General features: G+C 38.8%; 2 protein-coding genes across 2 annotated transcripts in view; one reads left to right on the top strand and one right to left on the bottom strand.

The window, feature by feature from the left end:
- The window catches only part of LOC5568752 (BTB/POZ domain-containing protein kctd15), a 222,790-nt gene that overhangs the window by 192,550 nt on the left and 15,094 nt on the right, over positions 1–15,146 (top strand). The window lies entirely within an intron of this gene.
- On the bottom strand, positions 4,871–6,827 carry LOC5568755 (toll-like receptor Tollo). The gene is made up of 2 exons (XM_001658083.2): positions 6,718–6,827; positions 4,871–6,645 (listed from the first exon to the last, which is right to left on the bottom strand). Exons 1-2 carry the CDS (start codon positions 6,729–6,731, stop codon positions 4,926–4,928), a joined length of 1,734 nt encoding a protein of 577 aa, XP_001658133.2. The 5' UTR covers positions 6,732–6,827; the 3' UTR covers positions 4,871–4,925.

The following is a 15,146-nucleotide window of genomic DNA, read 5'->3' as shown; positions in this document are numbered from 1 at the left end:
TCCTGCAAAAACAATGTGCTTTTTAAATCTTCAATAAATGTCATACGAATGGTAAAATGAGCTATAATGGCAAAATTTGACATTGGTTTGTTTTGATAAATTATTTAAATAATGTTTCCAAATATCAAATAATGCCATATGTTACTGTAATAGCGAAGTTCGTTATGCTTTAGATATTTATTGTTTTTTTTTTGCACAAATAACATACAAATACAAACAAATAACATAACATGTTGAATACTTTGAGGAATCTTTCGTGAAATTCTCCTAGAAATTTCTCTGCCTCTTCTCACAGAAATTCTCCCAGCAATTTTTTCAAGTATTCTTAGAATAATTTCTCCAGAATTAGATCCAGGAAATCCATGAGAACTACCTCCAGTAATTTTCTCAGGTGTTTTTTTGATTTTGTTCCAAAAATATCCTAAAATTACCTCCAGATATTTTTCTACTAATCCTTTAATCGGATTCTCCAGTTGTAAGAAAAATTTCTCCCAAAGATATCGTCCTTCGGCAACATATGGCGGTACAACTCCAAAAACTGAAAAAGTGCGTATGTAAAATGGTCAGATTTTGACTGCGATTACCTCAACCATTTACCGATCGATTTCCAATATTTATCCATCAATCGATTGGAAATTTATCTATGCTTCGATCCAAATGGAGAATACTATTGATTATTGATAATAAACTATTTAAAAATCGTTGAATATTTATTTATTTATTTATTTATTTATTTTTTTTATATTTTCATTTAATTCTTACATCTTCGACCAACTGGGTACGCATATGCCATTTAAATACAATACATCATCACACACAACTTACACGACGGAATAGAGAAAATATTGATATCTTCTTCTTCTTCTTGGCATTAACGTCCCCACTGGGACAAAGCCTGCTTCTCAGCTCAGTGTTCTTATGAGCACTTCCACAGTTATTAACTGAGAGCTTTCTATGCCAAAGTTGCCATTTTCGCATTCGTATATCGTGTGGCAGGTACGATTATACTCTTTGCCCAGGGAAGTCAAGGAAATTTCCATTACGAAAAGATCCTGGACCGACCGGGAATTGAGCCCAGACACCTTCAGCATGGCTTTGCTTTGTAGCCGCGGACTCTAACCACTCGACTAAGGAAGGCCCCAATATTGATATACGAAAGTTAACAATCATAAAATGAAACTTACAGTCAAAGTGAGAACATTGTACTGAATATAACAAATCATATTGATAATTGAGCTGTACGTGTAAATGGTCGCCACACTGTATCGAAGAAATCTCTGAAAACTCGGTATCCAATGAGAATATATATCAAGGTGTGGAAGAAGAAGCAATGGCTGTGTATTAGTAAAGAGAAAAAACGTAAACAAAAATAACTACGTCACTAATTTACACGACTTCTTATGGGAGGTCGCTCGCTTGTAGTTGTAAAACATTTTGCACCGTACACGGATGTTACGCACACTAAATGTCATTTCCTCACCTCGGTATATATTCCCATTGCTCGGTATCGTACTCCACTGGGCCAATTCGAAGTCCTTAAAGCGGCACCTTGTAACTGAGGATTGACAGTAATTTTGTACGAAACGTAGTTTAGTGTGCGCACGTTCCTCCACGAAGGTACCAAGCATTTCACGTCAAATAGGGTAACTGGGGGTAAGACGCACCCTCTAAGGAAGGAAGCGTTTTTAGATATGAAGATCATTATTATAAGCTCTTTTTAAATCATTATCCCATAGACAAACATGTTTTCTATCAAATAGTAGAAACAGCCATCCATTTTCATTTTTCTGGAGTTAATAAATCAATTTTTATAAAATGCTTGCTTATCTGCATTTTTATTTTTTGAGGGGTAAAACGCGCCACCTGATCTCGGCGTTAGTCATTCACGCGCACGCATGCGCAATCATGCTTGCAAATACGTTGCATACATAAGGGCGTTTGATCAGATGTTATTGTTCGATTATAGTATACATGCTGATTCGAAAAATGTGCATTTGTAAGGTTCAAGTTGGGACGTAACTACAGCTTGGCATTACGTTTGCTGGAATTTGAATTCAAACGGAAATGTTGGTGTTATGAGATAGGTGTGGCCGTTTTGCCCCACGAATTGATTAAAGTTTAAGTCCTTTAATACGCTTTTTAAGGATAAATTCAACACTTTAGTCGCATGGAATACAAACTATGGGAGTGCACAAGTCGATTCTCGATGATAGTTTCAAAAGTTTAGTTGTTTATCGACCGGAAAAATGACCTAGAAAATAACACAAAATTACAACGAAAACAGCGAAAATCGTTTTTTTTTCGAGTTTTCTACGATTTTTGCCAGGAAAATACTTAAAAATATATATAGGTAAGCATTTTAATACATTTTCTATTATCTCAGGTGAAAAACAGCGTCCCAAAGCACGTCGTTTGTTCAAAACAAGGGTGGCGCGTTTTACCCCAATGGCGCATTTTACACCCAGTTCCCCTACATCCTTTGCTCCTACAGATTCGCAGACCATTTTCCGCACTTCGTCCGTTGTAATGTCTGGTGTGATTTTTGGAGATTTTTTTGATCGAGTACTGCCACTAGACTATTGCTTCCAATTTTTGTTGAAGATAACGGAGAATTCTTTCATCGGTAAAACTATCAGATTGATGAAAAACGATGTTCAGGTTTAACGGAGATGACGATGATTGATTTGTCACTGCGGCGCTAATAGTCATCATTCGAAAATCGAGACATCATTTCGATTAGCCGATTCACTTCTGTCGTTAAACAGTCTACATCAGTTTTCGTTGCAAATTCGTTCTCCTTTTTTCCGTGTAAATCCTTTCGAATACGCGAAAGTTCGATGGAATCTCTACAAGAGTCGCAAATCCAGAAAATATTTTGATGTAAACATGCACACCCTTTGTCATAGACAATCCTACGCATCTCGCATGGAAATAACGCTGATCTTCGCATAGTTCCTCACATGAAACAACTATATCTTCGGGAAATTCTTCAACCTTGCACGTATCGCAGTAGGTAATCATTTTCGGTTTGGTCAACTCTACCCGTGCAGTGCAATTACACTACTTCAAAACCAGATGGCAGAACGACGCGTTAAGTAGGTACGACGTGAAAATAGAAGAAAATAGAAGAATGTGCAGGATGGCGATTGTGTTGTTCGTTGTTGTGATCGATGGAGACTGCTCTGCCCGGATTACGGATCTTGAAAATAATGAAGGCTGCTACTGTTGAATTGTTCACTTCGATGGAAACATTTACTTTGCGAAATAGAGGTTCACATAGCACTTTAAACCACGCCAGAATCGGAAATTTCGAGGACGTATTTCACGCAAATTTCACAGCAAAACAGACGGTACACGACAAAAGGTACAATCGAAGCAATACATTTGGTTGACCCCTTTCTTATCTAACCAATCACATTCAAGCACATGTTTGGGTTCCGCTTCCCATTGTAAAAGCACATTGGTCCCTACTAATAATTCTGTTATCATAGAAGACAATTCAGACATAATTTCAGAACTCTCAACTGTCTAATTTATGTCGACATTATCTTCCGTAAGATTTAACCAAAGTAAAAGCATTTCATTAGGTCAACCAGTAATACATTTCTGGAAAATCCTTGCGAGAATTTATTAAAATATTTTCAAAATGAATTCCTTGCAAAATTGGTCAAAAAATCCTCTAAAAAATCTCAGTGAGAAACCAATAGTGGAGTGCTAAGAGAAATATAAGAGGTATTGCCAAAACAATCTTTGGAGACACATATAACTTCAGTGACTCCTGCAAATAATTGCTTGCCTAAATTTAATGGATTTCGATGCGTAAAGTACCTAAAAGAGTCGGTGCAGCAATATTTTACTTTTGTTAAAACCTGGAATTATTGAAAATTAAGGTAAAGCTTGGAAAAGTAATGAAATGTCAGGTCAATGTTAGGAAAAAAAATCGCGTTGTGCAATTTATACATATATAACCAATCAACATGTACATCTCTCTGAACCATACTACCCATTTGGAACCCACTGTTCATCCTAGCCAATCTAGGCACGTGATCTGCACAAAACGTCATATGAAATACGGTCCCAACAGGAAGTAGTACACTGTGGATTGGGAGGGAAACACATCCCAGCACCCACCAGACGAAGCTCTAAAACTATTTAAATTATGATATGATGAAATGAAAGTCAGCGAGCGAGAAAAAAAAGAAACGTGGCGAAATTTCCCATTACCTACGAGTGCCTTTAAGCCGGTGTTGCTCGATTGAAATCAGCTCGGCGATTTAGATCAATGACAGTTTGACGATACGTGTGCACACGCGCGGCTCGGCCAATTCCCATCACAGAGAATTGTTTGTTGTGCCTCCGGGCGTCATCCGATTATTTCGAGAGATTTGATGAAAATTACCTTTCACCAAGCGCGAACCAGGATCTGGCGATTGCTGAGAGGACTTACTTTTTTGATGGTAATGTAAAAAACAAGTAGTTTTCATTTAAGAAATGAATACAATTACGGACAAAACAAAAAAGACCAGTTAAAAAATAAATAAAACTATAACTCTAGGAATTGGGCCTTCCTTTACCGAGTGGTTAGAGTCCGCGACTACATAGCTAAGCCATGCAGAAGGTGTCTGGGTTCGATTCCCGGTCAGTCCAGGATCTTTTCGAAATGGAAATTTACTTGACTTCCCCTAGGCATAGAGTATCATAGTGCCTTCCACACGATTTACGAATGCGAAAATGGCAACTTTGGTAAAGAAAAGCTCTCAGTTAGTAACTGTGAAAGTGCTCATAAGTACACTACGCTGAGAAGTGGCTTCAAGTGAGGACGTTTTGCCAAGAAGAAGGATGTGATAGAAGAAGAAAAAAGCCTTTCATGTAATATTCATGCCTACAAATATGTATTTACAATCTTCACAACAGTAACCCATCATTCAGAAATCTTCCATTTGTGTTTGTATGGAAGCGGTTTCCCCTCGTTTAAAAATAATCATCCTATCAACCGCCCTTCTTGCATTTGCGTTATATTGTACGTAGAGCAGAAAACCAACGTTCAGCACCAAAATCATGCTCAAAATCAGCATTATAAACACTTGAAAGCCCACAGCGTGGCTTGCATCACAACCCCTTCCTCCACGCAATACCATTTTTTGCACTTCGTCCAACCGATCAGCATTGCTAGCATTCACATTTCTTATCATGTCCAACAGCTCCACCATCAATTTGTACTCAAACTCTGTCGAAGTCACGTTTGCGACTATCAGCTTCAGCTGGGTGTCCTCTTCTTGGGAGAAATTCTCATCAAGATGGCTGATCGCCAAACTTGGTTGAAACTGGATTCGATCCTTGTTTGAACTGGCACAGTATATTCCTTGGACGTTTGTCAAGTGAGTAATTTCTCCGTAGTTTTTCGAAGTGCCAATTGTTATTTTATTCCTGTTGCAGAATCGTACCAAACTCGTTAGGTACGAACAATTCCATGAGTTGGCGAAAAGTCCCAGATAAGTGAGGTTTGGGAATAACTCCGGAATGTGCTCGTAGTTGAAATCCAGAAGACCGTTCCCATCGATGAATAAAGTTTCCAGATTGGGGGTGGAAGTAAGTACTGAGATGTCTAGCTTCTGAAGCATGTTGTAGGATAAGTCCAAACGCCGAAGCTTCGATTGTTGGGTGAAGATTCCGTGCTCGATAGTTTTCAGTTGAGTTGCTTCCAGATTCAGATCGTTCAGTTTCTTGAGTTTGAGGAAAGATGTCAGATGGAGAGGTCCAATAGGATTGAATGAGAGATCCAGAATTGAAAGCGTCTCTAAGACGGTGATGTTACGAATATCGTTCAAGTTGTTTCTCGAAAGAGTCATTAAATAAAGCTGAGATTTGGTTGAATCTTCAGCATAAATAGAGGAAATGTTGTTCTTGGATGCTAACAGTTTTGTTAATTGTTGAGGTATTACCAATGAAGTGAGCCTGTTATCATCCAACACTAAAACGCGGAGATAGGTCAGGCTGCTAAGAAAGGTGTCACTTAACCTGTGGATGCGATTTCCTCGTAGGTCCAAAAAGGCAATTAGTGTACAGTTTTCAAGCATACGATCGTGAATCTCAGAGATTCTGTTATTAGCCAGAGAAAGATATGACAAAAGCGTAAGTTTTGAAAACAACCCCTCATCCAACTGCTCCAACAAGTTTCCAGACAAATCCAAATGATCAATTTTCGGCAGATCATGTAAAGCCTTTTCCTTCACTTCAGAGAGTCGATTGTTCGACACATCCAACCGCACTAGTTTATCACAGCCCTTGAACACAAAATTGTTCAACACACTCAAACGATTTCCAGATATGTTTAAATATCGCAGCTCCTTGGCTTGCTCGAAGGTGTATTTGTTGATGTTTTCCACCTGACTCCGGGTGACGTCTAGGTTCTGCATTTCAGGAAACGAAGTGAACATTATTCGCGGAATTTCCGTTAGTTTCGAATCGGAGAATTCGAAATAGTACGGCCTTGGATATTCCGATCGAAACACCACCTCTTCTGCATCATGAGTAACAGTGACATTGCTTAAGGCGCAATATCGGATGTTGTAGACTCCATTCAAGAAATTATTGCAGTCATAAATGATTGCAAAGGATCGCCCGATAAATCCTAGGAGAATGCTCCTGTTGGAAAGACAGATAAAACGTTATTGTTGAAACTCATCAATTTACTACCGGAATAATAATATAACAAACCTCAGCAAAAACATTTTCCTTTCTTCAGATTGGTGACAAGCACTCGACACGCTTCAACGAGAACTGAACTAGGAAATCAGAAGGTACCCATCACATGTAAGATGCACAGAGTATGGAGATTTTTTTTTAGTTTTTGTTATGCTTCCTCCTTGCTCCCTTATCAGTAGCCCTTTGTTGTGACTGATACGGTTTTTGCACATGCCACACTTGCTAGGGACAAATATATTGAATTATGTGGTGCATTTCAGCTGGCAAAGTGTAATACGATGCATGAAATGGTTTGTGATTGAGTAATAAGCAATAAATCTTTTCCGATTACATCTCAATCAAAAGGCAAAGTGAAAAGAAAATAAGCACAATTCACGAAACTCACGTTTTGCTAATGGATGGTGAGATCGTTAACAAATTTCTTCAGACAATATGATTAGTTTGAAAAGAACAATTATGAAACGACTGAAAGTTTGTTCAAAGTCGTCTTAAAAGGTTTCTTAGGTGATGATGAATCACTTGAAGAGATCAGAAGTAAAATGAATAATCTACTTGGATTTTCTCCTGCACAAGAAAAGGACATAATATGAACCAATCTCGCAACCTACGGAGAGGGCTTCGTTGAGAATATTATTTAGTTCATTTTAAATAAAACTCCAATGTGGAAGAAAAAAAATCACCAGTTCTGTTCTGTGTTCATTTACATGGAAATCATTGCGCAAGTATAAAGAATTACTCTCAATGCCAAAAAAGCCAACAGTACACTGCAGTGGGGTCGTGGTACTAAGAACTGTCGCATGGATGCTCAATGCATAATTGGTGGAGGATTTTTTTTAAGCAAACGACTGGAGGATTTGCCGCACGGATAAGATCTGGTCCGTTGTCGACCGGCCGTCGATGAAACCTGCTCGATAACTTCCCACGAACTCGTTTGCTATAGGTGATAGACGATGGAAGAGAATCTCGAAAACTCGTCATTTCAACCAAAATAAGGGTTGAGACTGTATGTTACATAAAAAAGTTTGAATTAGATCTCAAGAAAACTAATGTCCATTAGAGGTTAAACATTCGTCTCAACTTAAGCGTCCGGGTATTGATGCAGCACGGTAAGCGTTTTGTACATGGTACATTTGGTGCAGAAGATAATCTGGAATAGCACTTTGTAGGCAGCATTCAGTATAGTGATCGCACGATAGTTTTCACATTCCAGTTTGTCACCCTTCTTGTAGATGGGGCATATGACCCCTTGCTTCCACTCGTCTGGCAGCTGTTCCGTTTCCCAGATTCTGACAATCAGCCGGTGAAGACAGGCGGCCAACCTCTCCTGGCCAATTTTGATGAGTTCAGCTCCAATACCATCCTTACCAGCTGCTTTGTTGTTCTTGAGTTTGTTGATGGCATCCTTAACTTCAATCTATGTGGGAATCGGTTGGTTTCCTTCATCCGCCGTGCTGACGTAGTCACTTACTCCGCTGACGTGACCCTCTGCGCCTGTGTTCTCCGTGCCATTCAGGTGTTCATCGTAGTGCTGTTTCCTTTCAATCACCTCACGTCCGTCCGTCAAGTTGCTTCCGTCCTTTTCCTTACACATTTCGGCTCGCGGCACGAAGCCTTTTCGGGATGCGTTAAGCTTCTCGTAGAACTTTCGCGTTTCTTGTGAACGATGCAGTTGCTCCATTTCTTCACATTCTGCTTCTTCCAGGCGGCGCTTTTTGTCCCAGAATAGACGGGTTTGCTGTTTTCGTTTCCTTTTATATCGCTTCACGTTTTGTCGCGTTCCTTGCTGCAGCATTGCAGCCCGCGCTGCATCCTTCTCCTCGAAAACCTGCCTGCATTCTTCGTCAAACCAATCCTTACATATTCTCCTTTCCACGTACCCGACGAAGCTCTTGGCTGCGTTGTTGATGGCTGCTTTTATGTTGCTCCAGCAGTCGTCAAACTCGTCCTTTTTCGGCAACGCTACCTCAAGATGTTGCGGGTATGCGGCGGCGGCGTTCGGTTGGGCCAGTCGCGCCAGTTTATACCGAGGCGGGCGTCGGTACCGTACGAATGGCCATGTTCTTGGAGGCGATAAAATCTATCAGTCGTAGGTCGTTCTCGTTCGTCAGCTTGTGGGCGCTGAGCTTTCCAATCGTCGGTCTGAAATCCTCCTCCTGGCCAACCTGAGCGTTCAAATCTCCTATGAAGATCTTGAAGTCGTGGCTTTGGCAGCGGTTCTAGCTGCGCGTAAAATGCGTCCTTGTCATCATCAGTGCTTCCGGAGTGTGGGCTATGTACGTTTATGATGCTAAAGTTGAAGCACCAGCCTTTGAGCCTCAACTTGCACATTCATTCGTTGATCGGTCACCACCCGATCACGCGACATTGCATATCACCCATCACTCTAAAAGCTGTTCCCAGCTCATGTGTGTTGCCGCAGCTCTGGTAGATGGTATGATTACCTCTAAATGTTCGCACCATCGAACCTGTCCAACATAGCTCCTGCAGCGCTACGATGCCAAAACCGCGGATCTTCAGTACATCGGAGCGTATGTGGATGCTTCCGATGAAGTTGAGAGATTTGCAGTTCCACGTACCGAGTTTCCAATCGCTAGTCCATTTTCTTCGCTGTGGTCTTTGGCGATTGTTCTGGTCCGTATTCTCTGTCAGTATTATTGCAAATGTCTGAAAACTGGAAGCTTAAGCTAGAATGTAGCATACATTTATTGTATTACTATCAAAAAGGTCAATCGGTCCAGAGTCCGAACAACTTAAAAAACGCAATAATCAATAAATAAATTGCTTCTTCATACTTGGTCCGTTCTGTTTGCAAAGAAAATATTGCAATTTTTGACCAACTATCCAAATATGGTAAAAGGTTATAAATCCAAATCAATTTATCAATTTGTTGTTATGGATGAGAAGATGAATCGTTCGATATCGAAAAATCTAAAAAAATACTTTTCGCATTCTTCAACACTCAAATAATTTTTACTTGGTGCCCTCTTGCTTAACGCCGACCATTTGTAGACTAAATCACATAAAAATAACACATTGCTTGGTTATTTTTAATTGAAACTTATATGAAATATTGCTTCGATGAATCATTTTCGTGTTGGTATCAAATAGAAAGGAGAATTCTTTGTTTTTATGAGATGGGTATTTCGAATATAAAAATTTCATTTTTTTTCAATCCAACGTTCTTCTACCGTAGACATCGTAAAGGCTTTCATAAATATCATCGTTCATAGTTGGCATCCAAGTGAATGACGCAAATCAACTCGGGGCCTTACTTAGCCGAGTGGTTAGAGTCTGCGGCTACAAAGCAAAGCCATGCTGAAGGTGTCTGGGTTCGATTCCCGGTCGGTTCAGGATCTTTTGGTAATGGAAATTTCCTTGACTTCCCTGGGCATAGAGTATCATCGTACTACCAACACGATATACGAAGGCGAAAATGGCAGCATTGGCAAAGAAAGCTCTCAGTTAATAACTGTGGAAGTGCTCATAAGAACACTAAGCTGAAAAGCAAGCTTTGTCCCAATGAGGACGTAATGCCAAAAAGAAAAAGAACTCTCTTTATATCATGCTATAAGACACACAAGTTCAAGTTTATACACTCGTAATGTGAAATTCTGAATGCTTTCTGTTAGCTGCGTCTATATGTTCAGAGACTAATTTTCAGCACACAGATATGGATCAGAGTTATATTAAAATGGGAGTATTTCATCAAATAGAGTTGCAATTACGCAAAACACATTTTACCAACGTGAACCATAAATCTGTACAGTACAGTATTCCCAGAAGCGTTGATTCATAAGGGTCATGCATAAATTACGTCACGCTCCAAGGAGGGGGAGGGGCTCGAGCCAAGCATGACAAGCCTTACAAAATTTTCGGAAGACTCATGCAAAAGAGTGACAAAGGAGGGGGGGGGGTCCAAAAAGATGAAATTTAGCGAGACATAAATTATGTACCATCCCATAGCTGTGGTGCATTGAAAACCATATCACAGTTATGAATAAAACATAAGACTATTTCGAAACAAACGCCAAAACATATGCTTTCACTAACACATCATTTGTTTAACTCACATATAAATTGCTGTTATAGTGTTTTGATCCATAATATGAGTCGATTTGGTCCATTATAAGGATCCTCCTCTCCAACTGATCCACATCTATGGGGTGGACATCGTTTGAAATTTGTATCGAAATCGACACTTCTTGGCAAATAATCGCAAAATTTGGAGGCGTATTCTCAAAAACAACTCTATTCTGCAGTGCCTAGGAGGATATTTTGTTTTGTACAGCGTTACCATGTTTTTTTTAATCAAATTCTGTTCTGATAGATGACGCTTAGTTGATCCATAACTGTGGGGTGGCTGTATTGATTATTAACATGCCTTCTTATTAATTTTACTACACTTTTTATACAATATACAATGAGGGAATTTCTTCTCATAATCTCTTATCATCTTCTCTCTGATTATAAGATGCACTTTTAAAAGAAGAAATAATCTTTTTATTTTGTATCTGAACGCAATCCCAGAATTCTTCTTCTTCTTGGCATTACGCCCTCACAGGAACAGAGCCTGCTTCTCAGTGTTTTTATCAGCTTTTTCACAGTTATAACTGTCAGCTTTCTTTCACAAAGTCACCATTTTCGTATTCGTATGTTGTGTGGCAGGTACGATGATATTTATAGGAAGGAAATTTCCATTAAGAAAAGATATTGAACCGACAGGAAATCGAACCCAGACACCTAACTAAGGAAGGCCCCAATCCTAGAATATTATACCGCAATTTCTGGTCAAATTGATAATTTTTCACAGGGTTCGATTTCCGTCTCAGGACGAAAATCTTTTCGACAGAAATGTTTTCCTTGCTAGTCCGTTTTCTAGTGTGGTGCTTACTTCACAGGGCAAATAGCCCCCTTGAAGCAATAACGTGTCGGTATCTATTGTTAACTTGTTGTAGAATTTTTCAAATGCCTCTTTTTTAAATATCTACTCAAACTGTCAGACTATTACCGTGTTTATTCCATTTAGAACTTTTTGAGTTTGGTTGTCGTTCACTATCACTTTGAACATGGTTTGAAAATCAGCAATTTTACATAGATTCAAACATTTGTTAACGCATGGAAAGTATAAAACTGTAAATAAAAAATAGTTAAGACAATATGATACCAATAAATGTCGAGAGGCCAATTATACTGGTTTAGCATAAGTTTAAATGATATTGATTTTCAATTTGCAAGAAATCAAACCATATTGATCAATTTCAACTTAGTGATCAATTTCATTCGGTTTTAGGTACATTTCTCTAGATGTTCTTGAAATATGTTAGGCGATATTAAAATATATATGCTACATGTAGACAATTTACAGCCTGAGAATCACGATTTCTGCTGGAATCTGTCAATTAATAATAAAATATGCGCTGAAAAACATGACAGATTTTACAACATTCAAAGCACGTTTGCACTTTATTTTCCAATTGACAGTGTCTTATTAACAAGCCTGTCATCCGTGTGCGGTCCCGGCACTCTCCCACACACAGGAACCGGCCTGCGCGCGATGGAATGCTCTCTAACCGTCGGCTATACGAACCGAAGCGAGGAGATGCCAGCTTTGAACTTTATGCATATGCCCCCACGTCAACCTCAGTCTCAGTTTCTCGGTCGAACCGAGCACCTTCCCGAAACACATTCTCATTAAAACACATTTTTCGCGTCACGAGTTTTGAGCAAGGAACCCTGCGGCCACCTATCTGGTACGGGGTCCCTCTGGGGGTACAATTAATCTTAAAAATAAAACCGAAAAAATGAAGGAAACCCATGACACACAGACACAACCTATTCCTTGTCCCAGGGTTCCCATTGCTGCACAGTGGCACGATGCTAGCCAAAAGTAAAAAAAATGAAGTTGCAAATTCATTCACTGTTTTTTTTTTCCTAGACATTCAACAGTAATTCCTTAAAATTTCAGATCGATTAATATACCGTTTTGTCTCGAATTTCGAATATGACTTATATTTCGAACATTCATGTTCTTAAGAACACCATTGAAATTACTTCACAGGATGATCATTTTTTCTGTGATTTAAGTCCTTTGCATTTAAAATTTGTCAAAATTCTTACCTTCAAAAATGGCACTGTTCGGAATATGAGATTTCATAGGTAAGGATTTCACAGAAATCTGAGAGGTGTTTAACATCCTCATTAGGGAGGTTCACTATTTAAAAAAGTTAGAAAATCCAATCTCCCATATCTTGCTTACCATCCTAACTATAAAAATAGTGTTCTGTGAAATTTTCAGCTTTCTAGGAGGTGATTTAAAGGTGGCCCAAATACAATATAGGTTTATATTACTATGGAAAAAAAAAATGAAAAATGTTCCACACACGTTAGTGCTGGAATGTAAGTGCAAACTAGTCATCCCATAGTTAAAGCTCATTCTTCAAACCACAATGAAAAAATATGCTGAAAAGTGCAGCTCGACCCGATGGATAGGAGTAAAGATATTCGTGAGTTTGTTTGCTGTTATTTAGCTTCATATGGGATTTCAGGCGTATAAACATCTACAAAGTTCCCAAATAAAATTAGCTCAAAAAGGATTTGTTTCTTCAGCACATGCTTCATTAAGGCTTGAAGAATGAGTTTTCACTATGGGTTGATAAGTTTGTACTTACATTACAGTACTAACATGTTTGGAACATTTTTCAAAGTTTTCCCATAGTAATTTCCATATAAACCTACATCGTATTTGGGCCACCTTTAAATCACCACATAGAAAGCTGAAAATTTCACAGAACACTATTTTTATAGTAAGGATGGTAAGGAAGATATGGGAGATTGGATTTTCAAACATTTTTAAATTTTGAATCACCCTAATGCTCATATTAAACCGATGGTGCCTAACGTACAGGAAATATAGATTTGTTGTTTAGGCGATGAAAATATAACGAATGCATTAGGATTCATGAACGATTTGAATTTTCGTTGATTTTGAATAGTTTTCAGATTTTACCGCAAAAATTTCGTGAGTACTCTTTAAAGAATATAAGGTTACGATTCTAATGACACCTTGTTTTAAAATTTTGGTCGATCCAATGCTAAGGAAATTAGCTATATTTTTTCAGTGTGATTTTTGAAAAATGTCACAATTTTAAGTAAAAATTTAGTATCCAAATTTAAAAAATGTTTTTGTACAAATACATACATACATGCCTTTCGAATGCGGCTTAGAGAGTTTCAATTTTGCGTGTAATCCCAGAGATATGGACTGAACACTTTTGTATGTTTTTTTAGGGGGTGAACCCAAACTTATGCACGGGAGTGTACTTTTGGCCAACATGTGGATGGGTTGAGGCCACTGTGCCTCGGAGAGGTTCACTTTTCGAACCCCAACGCCACAACCGCCCAGAGCCCTCGGGCAGCCCAGCTCCGGAGAAGCATCATGTTTCTGTCTCGCTAGCTTGGTTTCCCTTCAAATTCTGAAACCCAAACTCTTGGGTTGGTTCCGCTTACCGACTGTGAAGATATTGGGTTGACGGCGCTCGAGGATATTCGCGAGTTACTACAATCTTCTCTGCGCAATCACACACATACGTATATACGTACCACGGCATGCGCTAAGGGGCTTTTTGATTTACGAAATAAAGCCTTGACAGAAAATCAGTTTGCCGCAAAACGTTGTGTATGCATGTAGGGCACAATTTACAGATCGAGATTTTTTAAAGGTTGTTGTCGGAATTTCTGGCTTGGCCATCGGCCAAAGTGCACTGTGGGACAGAAATTAAAATTACGCGACAAAATTCCAAGTAATTTTATAATGAACAAAAATCAACCCGAACTGTAAAAAAAATCAAATACACATACAAAAGTATTGTTAGAAGTTATTAATATAAGCCTCATATCAGCATCAGCTATGCATGTAAGCATTAAACTACACTACAAAAGCAGACGCGCCCAAACCTTATTAGGGTGTCGATCTACTTCGTCGAAGGTGCTATTCGTCATATCAAATTTAAATTGTTCCACTACGGTGTATATTCGATATAGATTCATTTTAAAAGTGTAATGTTATGAAAGCTGTTATGGTTCGTTCACTTGTACACCAAAAATGCAGTAAAGCTATTGTAGTTCGATTAATAACTTCAGTTCAGTAATTCACTAGGCACTTTTTCACCACAATCGCATGGACGAAAATGTACCGAGCGAAATCTGAGTAGCGATCGACTGAGCCACGCCACATTACGATTCAAATTTCCTCCTGTCCTATGTGTCATTTACTATAGAAAACTTTCGTACATCTTCACTGAACAATTTCATTTCAACCACACGGCGTAAAACTTCTATAATTCACGAAATTTTAGAAATTCTCTCATCGACCGCATATAATTGAGAACATAAACAATGTTTTTCATACGTCTGAACAAAGAAAAAAAATAGCTTGCGCGCAT

The sequence above is a fragment of the Aedes aegypti genome, chromosome 2, assembly GCF_002204515.2.
Source record: "Aedes aegypti strain LVP_AGWG chromosome 2, AaegL5.0 Primary Assembly, whole genome shotgun sequence".
Taxonomy (NCBI): domain Eukaryota; kingdom Metazoa; phylum Arthropoda; class Insecta; order Diptera; family Culicidae; genus Aedes; species Aedes aegypti.
This window is presented reverse-complemented; position numbering and strand designations above follow the sequence as displayed.